The 10,000-nt window shown below is 40.2% G+C and overlaps 1 protein-coding gene across 11 annotated transcripts in view; it reads left to right on the forward strand.

The window, feature by feature from the left end:
- Positions 1 to 10,000, forward strand: part of LOC147023121 (protein dispatched homolog 1-like) — a 122,366-nt gene that overhangs the window by 52,105 nt on the left and 60,261 nt on the right. For 9 of the 11 annotated variants that reach the window (XM_085888217.1, XM_085888224.1, XM_085888218.1 and 6 more), the window contains one exon: positions 1,819 to 1,845. The exons of the other annotated variants lie outside the window; for them this stretch is intronic. In XM_085888217.1, coding sequence (XP_085744343.1) covers positions 1,819 to 1,845 — 27 coding nt within the window. The remainder of the gene's footprint in view (positions 1 to 1,818; positions 1,846 to 10,000) is intronic. 11 annotated transcript variants of the gene reach the window in all.

A 10,000-nucleotide genomic window follows, 5' to 3' on the forward strand; every position in this document is an offset into this window, starting at 1 on the left:
TTATTGGTTCTTCATCCTTTAGCTTTCCTCGACCTTGTCTCCCAGCTCTTGCGTTTCTCCTCATTCCGCAACCACTCCCTTACTGTTACTCTGAGAATCTACCAAAGCATTCTCATCTGTCCTCACCAGTAATTTCTTAGCCTCTAACCCTCCCAACTCCTGCAGGAGGCACACATTCTTCCATTTCCCTCCTCGTTGAACTCCTAAAATCCATGCTTCCAGCACATCTTCACACATTTGTTCCTCTTTTCTCCTGTTTGGGGAGCTGCCTTCCAGAGACAGTTCGATCACACATTTCCTATCAACGCTTCAAATTAGCGGTGTACCACCATCTCGTGTCATTCTCCATCTTCACCCACTATCTTTTCTACCCCCATTAACCTTACTTAATTCAACCCTCTTGTTGTGTAGGTTACTCTTTCACTCCCTCTTCTCTCCTGTTTTTCTGTGCATTAATTCCCTGTCCAACTTTAATTCTCCAGCCCCACTGTTCAATTCTACTGTTCAAGTGCTTCAAGCTCTTTGTATACCAACACACTAGGTCACTCTCCATTGCTGCGCATGATCTTTTATATCTTTATGAACACTCTCCCACCTCTCCCCTTCTACTTTCAAGTTGCGACGTTTCTTTCCCTCTTCCCTCTTCCCTCTCCTGCTCTTGTTCATGTTCATTCATCCCCCTTGCTACATCCTTTTATCAAACTTCAGCACCGTCGGTGCATTGCCTCCCCCCCCCCCATGTCACCTTGCTCTCACCTGAGCTTTGATTTCGTATGCAATTTTTTTTTTTTTTAATACAGCAATTCCTTGAATTGCTTGAAAATTGAAAAGCTGCAGAAAAAGTCTTCATATTGTAGAGTGACCATGCTATGGGTTACTATCTGTGTCGGGCCACATCTGTGACTTTGCCATATCTGTGACTTTGCCACTGATGGCTGTTTGACTCGCTGAAATGTTTAAACACGAGTTGGCATTTCTCCAGATTATAATGAAAACTGCTTGTCGGTCATTCGACTATGTGGCCTAATCATCCACACGCATTGCAAGGAGGATTATGGTTCTCAGCACACATGTTTGTGTTCAGAATTAAGATTTTGTGAAGGCAACACCAAATTCACAGTTTGGCTTTTTTTGTTTATTTTCTTTGTTCACATCACAGTCTGATTGCGAAATATGACTGTGTCCATTGTCCAGCTCTCAGTCATAAGCTTGTACGATGCACAAATCCTTCTTTTGAAACCTTCAAAGTGCAGTGCTGCTTTTGGGGCCAAATTGGTTCATTGGAAGGCAAATAACGAGTTGGACAGACATCTTTTTCACAGTGGGTATTTTGTCATCTTTTCTTGTATTTTATTCTCTCTTTCATTTTTGGTGTCTGCTGTTTTCTATTTGCATCGCTGTTTTAAACCGTTTGGCGGTGTGCTGGAATGAAATTAATACAATTTCTTGTTTCAAACTAACTGGCACAGCACTGATTCTATTGTGGTTCTCCATATTCATCTTGTCTCTTCTTTGGGGTGGAAATAGCTTAGCCTGGCAGTGATGTGTGAATGGACTGAGGCAATAACAATGCTCTGAGCCATTTGTTATAATTTCCTTTTACACTGCAACATGGTTTGAGCCAAATGGATTTGACTGCTGAACATTATTATTATTATTATTATTATTATTATTATTATTATTATTATTATTATGTAAAATCCAAACTGTGATTCTTCTCACGAAGATATTAATTTAGCTGTTCTCATCCAATCACTTGAATGAGTGCTTTGAACAAGATGACTTTTTTTTTTTTTAAATGTATGTCTTGTTTTTCAGACGAAAAGCATCGTATCTTCCACGAAGGTAACTTGTCCTAACTGCTTTTACATTGGTTAATTGATGAAATGATAGCATGTGATATGTCTCCAAATAATTTATCTTGATGGTCATTGATCTGGAAAAACACAGTAAAATGGCTTTGGCCACTTAGCTTGCCTTTTTTTTTTCTGCATTCCTCATATTTTCTCGAACTTGAGCCTTCTTCAATGTGTATAGATTTTGAAAAGGTTGCTCTTTATTAGTCTTGCCCGCAGGGGGTGCGAGACTATTGCAATGTCTGTGTGTCTATGTATTTTCACTTTATAAATGCTTTTCTCTGCAACCGCTTGTCTGATCGATGCGTAACTTCAAACAAAGGAAGGACTCCCCATGGAGAATATTTAATTGATAATTCTGTCATCAGTCACATGGTATGGCAGCCATGTTGGATGAAAGGAAAGAAAAATTGGACATTTTCTCTGAAACTGCTCAATGAAAGAAATTGAAACTTGGCATACGTCAAGTCCCCATGAGGTATATAGGGTGATATCTGTAACCTCAAAGAATTGCTATTCCAGACATAATTGGTTGAAATCTGAAACTTCATTTAATTTATATATGACTCGATGTGAGTGAAGATTTAAATTTATGATGTACATAACCAATGCCAAGAATCTGTGACATTGGGTGCATGATATAAGGGCCATAATAGTGACGTGTTCAGTTAACGATGGTATTTTTACTTAGAGTGAGCACATGAGGCGAGACTATGCACTCTCCAAGTGCCGTTCTAGTTATCGATTGTTGTGAGACTCACTGGCCAAAAAGGTGTTTGAGAGCCTGGGGCTCCAAGTGTTTTTTTGGCAAGGTGTCAATTACTAGTTGCAATTTTTAAATGAATATGTACAGTATATTTCTCATTTCTCTTGGAGAATTACTTGTGGTTTATTCTTCCAACAAACTGTTAAAAAAGGAGCTGTTTTCTTGTAAAATTTCACCAATCTACACCAAACAGATGTAAATGCTGTCAGAGGGTTCATATATATATATATATATATATATATATATATATATATATATATATATATATATATATGTATGTGTATATATATGTATATATATGTATGTATGTATATACATATATATATACATATATATACATATACATACATATATATATATATATATTTATATACATACATACATATATATACATATATATACACATACATACATACATACAGTGGGGAGAACAAGTATTTGATACACTGCCGATTTTGCAGGTTTTCCCACTTACAAAGCACGTAGAGGTCTGTAATTTTTATCATAGGTACACTTCAACTGTGAAAGATGGAATCTAAAACAAAAATTCTGAAAATCACATTGTATGATTTTTAAATAATTAATTTGCATTTTATTGCATGAAATAAGTATTTGATCACCTTCCAACCAGTAAGAATTCCGGCTCTCACAGACCTGTTAGTTTTGTCTTTGAGAAGCCCTCCCATTCTCCATTCATTACCTGTATTAACTGTACCGATTTGAACTCGTTATCTGCATAAAAGACAGCTGTCAACACTCAATCAATCAGACTCCAACCTCTCCACAATGGGCAAGACCAGAGAGCTGTCTAAGGACATCAGGGACAAAATTGTAGACTTGCACAAGGCTGGGATGGGCTACAGGACAATAGGAAAGCAGCTTGGTGAGAAGGCAACAACTGTTGGCGCAATTATTAGAAAATGGATGAAGTTCAAGATAAGTCAATCTCCCTTGGTCTGGGGCTCCATGCAAGATCTTACCTCGTGGAGCCTCAATTATCATGAGAAAGGTGAGGGATCAGCCCAGAACTACATGGCAGGACCTGGTCAATGACCTGAGGAGAGCTGGGACCAGAGTATCAAAGAAAACCATAAGTAACACACTACGCCTTCATGGATTAAAATCCTGCAGTGCACGCAAGGTCCCTCTGCTCAAGCCAGCGCATGTCCAGGCCTGTCTGAAGTTTGCCAATGACCATCTGGATGATCCAGAGGAGGAATGGGAGAAGGTCCTGTGGTCTGATGAGACTTTTTGGTTTAAACTCCACTTGCCGTGTTTGGAGGAAGAAGAAGAAGGATGAGTACAACCCCAAGAACACCATCCCAACCGTGAAGCATGGAGGTGGAAACATCATTCTTTGGGGATGCTTTTCTGCAAAGGGGACAGGACGACTGCACCGTATTGAGGGGAGGATGGATGGGGCCATGTATCGCGAGATCTTGGCCAACAACCTCCTTCGCTCAACAAGAGCATTGAAGATGGGGTGTGGCTGGGTCTTCCAGCTTGACAACGACCCAAAACACACAGCCAGGGCAACTAAGGACTGGCTCCGTAAGAAGCATCTCAAGGTCCTGGAGTGGCCGAGCCAGTCTCCAGACTTGAACCCAATAGAAAATCTTTGGAGGGAGCTGAAAGTCTGTGTTGCCCAGCGATAGCCCTGAAACCTGAATGATCTGGAGAAGATCTGTATGGAGGAGCGGGCCAAAATCCCTGCTGCAGTCTGTGCAAACCTGGTTAAGAATTACAGGAAACGTCTGATCTCTGTAATTGCAAACAAAGATTTCTGTACCAAACATTAAGTTCTGTTTTTCTGATGTATCAAATACTTATTTCATGCAATAAAATGCAAATTAATTATTTTAAAATCATACAATGTGATTTTCAGGATTTTTGTTTTAGATTCCGTCTTTCGCAGTTGAAGTGTACCTATGATAAAAATTACAGACCTCTACCTGCTTTGTAAGTGGGAAAACCTGCAAAATCGGCAGTGTATCAAATACTTGTTCTCCCCTATGTATGTATGTATGTATGTATGTATGTATGTATGTATGTATGTATGTATGTATATATATATATATATATATATATATGTATATATATATATATATATGTATGTATATATATATATATATATATATATATGTATATATATATATATATATATATATATATATTCGGCTAGAGAAGTTAATACTGTCATGGCCAAAAGTATTGGTACCCTTGCACTTTTTTCCAAATAGCTCTCAATTTTCTTGAAAAATAAGTTTAAATTGACAAAAGTATTTGGTCTCCAATTCTTTGTTTCACTGTGAGAATTACAGAATCTTTGTTTGTGATTCAGAACTTAATATAGCCTTTTCAATCAAAAAATAAAAATAAATGGCATTAACAAAATTGACACCCTCGACCTAATATTTGGTAGCACAGGCTTTGGGAAAAATATCTGCAGTCAAGCACTTCCTAGAGCCATGAATGAGCTTCCTTCACCTTTCTACTGGCAGTTTGGCCCACTCTTGTGCAAACTGCTCCAATTCTGCAAGATTTGAAGAATGCCTTCTCCCAACTGCTGGTTTCATATCTCACCACATGTGTTCAATGGGATTTAGATCTGGACTCATTGCTGGTCACTTCGAACTGTCCAGAGTTTTGTCTTGAACCATTCCTGGGTGCTTTTGAAGTGTGTTTGGGGTCATTATCTTGCTGCAAGACCCATGACCTTTGACAGAGACCCAGCTTTTTGACACTGGGTTGAACATTGTGCTTCAAAATACCTTGGTGATCTCCTGATTTCATGCACACATTCAAGGCACCTCGTGTCAGAGGCAGCACAGCAACACCAAAACCTCACTGAATCTCCTCCATATGTGACTGTAGTGAAGGTGTTATTTTCTTTGAAGGCTTCATTTTGTTTTCTGTAAACATAGAGATGATGTGGTTTACCAAAAAGCTCTAATTTGGTGTCATCTGTCCACCAGACATTCTCTCAGAAGAATTTTGGCTTGTTCAGGTGTGTTTTGGCAAATTCCAGTCAGGCTTTCTTGTGCCTCTCTCTCAACCGTGGGGTGGTCCTGCATCTCCTGCTATAGAACCCCCTTTCATTGAGTTGGAAACGGATGGTGCAAGTTGAAACTGTCGTACCTTGTGTCTGAACGTCAGCTTGAATCTGCTTGGCAGTTGATCGAGGTGCTTTTTCCACCAATTGAACAAAGGATCGTTTAAATGGGTTTCTGGAAGAAATGGTGCATTTTTTTTTATTTTTTTTTTGAAAAAAGTGCAAGGAGGCCAATATTTTTGGTGACTGCAGTATGTACTTGTATGGTTGTGTAAAGCCCTTGATGAGCTAAGATGTTGGACACAAGCATGCACTTTATTTATTTCTCCACCTCTTCCTTGATGTTTAAGGCACTTGTAAAATAATGTTGCTTATTAAAAAATAATGTTGCAAAGAAAGTAATAGTCGATAAACATTTTGAGGGAAACTCAAGTAAGAAAGATTTGTTTCAGGTTCCACCCACACAGCTAGAGAAGCAGCTCTTGATGGCATTGGTTTAGATCGGCCATGCCATTTTGAAAATATTTAACTGGTTTGCTACTCATTTGCAGAAAAAGGGATAAGCATGATGCAGATGTCACCTTGTGGACATTTTGCACCATTCTGACTTGATCACTGTGCCAAGTTACCACCAACTGACTGTCAGACCCAGAACCAGTTTATTTTGGATAAATGGAGATGCTTGGAGCATTCTATTTTTTTGAGAACCAACTAATTATTAATATTAGTAATATTGGTTATATTGGGCAGTACAACAACCATCCATGAGTGATGACCCTGACTTGCTCTGAGTGAACCCGCTCTTTCAACAGGCCTTCAGTTCATTTACTGCACAAGGTATCTGCAGCGAATGACATCCCCCCTTTTTTTTTTACTTCTACTTATAATTACTAGCAGAGTACCTGCCCCATGTGTGATTTTGTTCCAAGAATGCAACACATTATTTTGACACATGTACCTTTATTGTGGTGGTGTATAGGCAACTGACAGCTCTGCATATGCAAGAAAATAAACACCCAGATTGCGTGCATGAAGCAAAAACATACCTGCTGCTTAATATTTCAAAACACCTCACTGCCCTGGAAAGCGTGAGGACAGGAAGACCCCCCACCCCCCAAAAGTCCACAGACAAAGATAAAAACACCCCGATACATTAATTGGAGTCATGCTGATCCTCGGAAGCAAGTTTGGATGTAATTGTTTGTTGCACGACTCCTACAGTTCTGGGCCAAACACCGTCCGTGAGTTTTAGTGAGGATTTAATCAATTAATTTGTTATTATTTAATTTATTTTTTGTGAGAGCGGAGAAAAAAAAATCCATCTTCGTTTTAAGATATTTAAATAATGGGATAGTTTTCTCAAGTGAATATCGGCTGCTTTTATTTGACTTTGATAATATCGTACATTGGTTATTCACTTTGGGGGAAAGCAGCAACTTGTAAGATGACATTCTTTAAAAAAAATTATGCCTCCGCACCAAGGGTGCCGGAGGAATTATGTTTCTGGGTTGTCCGTCCATCCGTCCGTCCGGATTTTCGTTTACGTGATAACTGAAGAAGCAAATTGTAGAATTTCATCAAACTTGGTAGAAAGGTAAAGTAAGACAGGGCAATTAAGTGATTAGATGTTGGGCCAGATGTGATAAAGGTCAAGGGTCAAAGGTCAAACTGAAATTTTACTGTTTATGCTCTAACTCAAATATTGGACAGAATTTCATCAACATTGGTACAAAGGTAAAGTTAGACAGGGCAATTAACTGATTAGATTTTGGGCCAGATATGATAAAGGTCAAGGGTCAAATATGTCAATACTCAAGTGTTTGTGCAGGAGAGCGGAGGCATATCTGTTGACTGCACGCAGTCGAATTACTCCAGTTTTTTTATTGCCAAATGAACTTTTAAAAAATCTTGTATGGTGACAGGTATTCAGTTTTAAATTGCACCCACCTTGCCTCCTGAATTGAGTGCCACAAAAGGAAGCAACAACAAAAATTATTATTATTTTTAATAAACCCACTTTGTAGTTATAAGCAGAAGAAAAGAAACTGGATGGAGGAAAATGACCTATAGCAGTGAAAGTGTGTATTTAGCAAAGACTATCAGTTTGTTGGTAAATTGGAGAAATGATCGAAGGGAAAAAAAAAAAAATCTATCTATATATATATATATATATATATATATATATATATATATATATATATATATATATATATATATATATATATATATATATATATATATATATATATATATATATATATATATATATATATATATATATACATATATACATATATATATATATACATACACAGTAGACTAGGTGTAATTCGGCAGCGTGTAACTCGTCACTTCGCCTAAGTCGGCAGCGTCAAAAAGTCCCGAATTTATCTCGTGTTAAATCCCTTTGAATAAAGGGTCATCCCTCTGTAAGTCGTCATCTCTAAGTCATCACTTCGTCTAAGTCGTCAAATGTTGTCCATTCCCACGTAATGGAAACTCAAGTAAATTACCACTCCTAACTCGTCACATGGAACTGCTGCCTCATGAGAAGCCCGATTTCATGGAATCGTGATGCTCGCTCATTGGTGTACACTGCCAGTGATAGTCTATTTATAACTGCGTACACAAGTTGATCGCACTGCAGGCAGGACAATGGCGACTAAGCGTTAGCTTACAACTAAAACCTACCAATAAAAATACGACATTATCCAGTTTTGCGAGGCAAATCCACTGATGAAGAAAACAGACATAGCTGAGAAGTTGGACATCAAACGGCAGACATTGAACGATATCTTGAAGAATAAGGGCAAGATATTTGGACAAGTGGAGAAGATCGTGAGGCCGGTGGGAAGTGTGAAATGCGTGAAATGTGTATCCTTTGAAGATGTCGATGACGCGCTCATCATCTGGTTTCGGCAAATGTCGGCTCAGCCAAATATTCGGTTTCGGCCGATTCGGCCAAATATTCGGCCGATACTGTCTTTCGGTGGAGGATTGCCCAGCCAACATCATGGAATACAATGACCAGTTTGAATCCTTTCTCATGCACCAGATGCCCAAGAGTTTGAGGCAGTCAAACATAACGGATTACTTCGCGAAGAAGTAAAGGATCGATCGAGCTTCGTGTTGAAGTCCGATCATGGTTTTATATTGGCTTGTTTTGTATATTACCGCACTCACTTACACATAGGCATTAAGTGGTAATCATCACCACGATGACTGTGTCAGGTCAGGTCAGGTATGGGAGCATGTGCCAGAACAGCGCGTCGCTGCGTCCACTTTCCGCCGGTACTCCAGGGGCCTCCGTCTGGCCATCCCCCAGGCAGATGCCAGGCCCATCCCCATCTCCTTGAGATGATGGTCAACCTGCTGCAACCATGAGGCACGAGGTCGGCCCACTGGCCTCCTCCACTCATGAGACTCCCTCGCTGAGAGAATCTGGTGAGCAGGATCAGCGTCAGGAAAATGAGCCACATGTCCATACAGCCGCAGCTGACGCTCACGGACTATGCAGGTAACAAATCTCATCCGAGTCTCTCTCAGCAACCGCTCGTTGGACACAAAATCCGACCAGCGATAGCCAAGGATTGTCCGAAGAGACCTGGTACCAAAGGAATTAAGTCTCCGTCTCAGATCCTTGGTCAAAGTCCAAGTCTCGCACCCATAGAGCAAGACTGGAAGTACCAAGGACCTGAAGACTCGGACTTTCGTCCTCCCGCACAGGTACCGGCAGCGCCACACCCCGTGATCCAGTGAATCCATGACTCCCCAGGCCCGACCCAGACGTCTATTGACCTCCGGCTCACAACCTGTGGAGACATGAATATCACTGCCAAGGTAAGTGAATCTATCCACGACCTCAACATCCTCACCACAAACAGACACAGACAGGACAGCTGCATCCAAGATGTCACCGAAAGCCTGGATCTTAGTTTTGACCCAAGAAATCCGTAATCCCAATGGCTCCGACTCCTCATTCAGCACCTCGAGGGCCCCCAAGAGGATGTCTAAAGTCTCCGCAAAGATGACTGCATCATCTGCAAAATCAAGGTCCGAGATCTTGACATTGCCAAACGATGCACCGCAACTTGATCTCTCCGACATCCTCCCAAAAATGCAGTCCATACAAGTGCTGAAAAGTGTGGGGGCAAGTACACATCCCTGACGAACTCCAGTAACAACTGGAAATAAGTCAGAGATGGTACCACCACACTTCACAGCACTCTCAGTACCAGAGTAGAGTTCAGACATCAGATCGATCAGTTTCGGTGGCACCCCACGAAGACCAAGCATCCTCCAGAGGACATCCCGATTCACTGAATC

The sequence above is a fragment of the Eptatretus burgeri genome, chromosome 7, assembly GCF_056783735.1.
Source record: "Eptatretus burgeri isolate ZD-2024b chromosome 7, Ebu_testis_v1, whole genome shotgun sequence".
Lineage (NCBI taxonomy): Eukaryota > Metazoa > Chordata > Myxini > Myxiniformes > Myxinidae > Eptatretus > Eptatretus burgeri.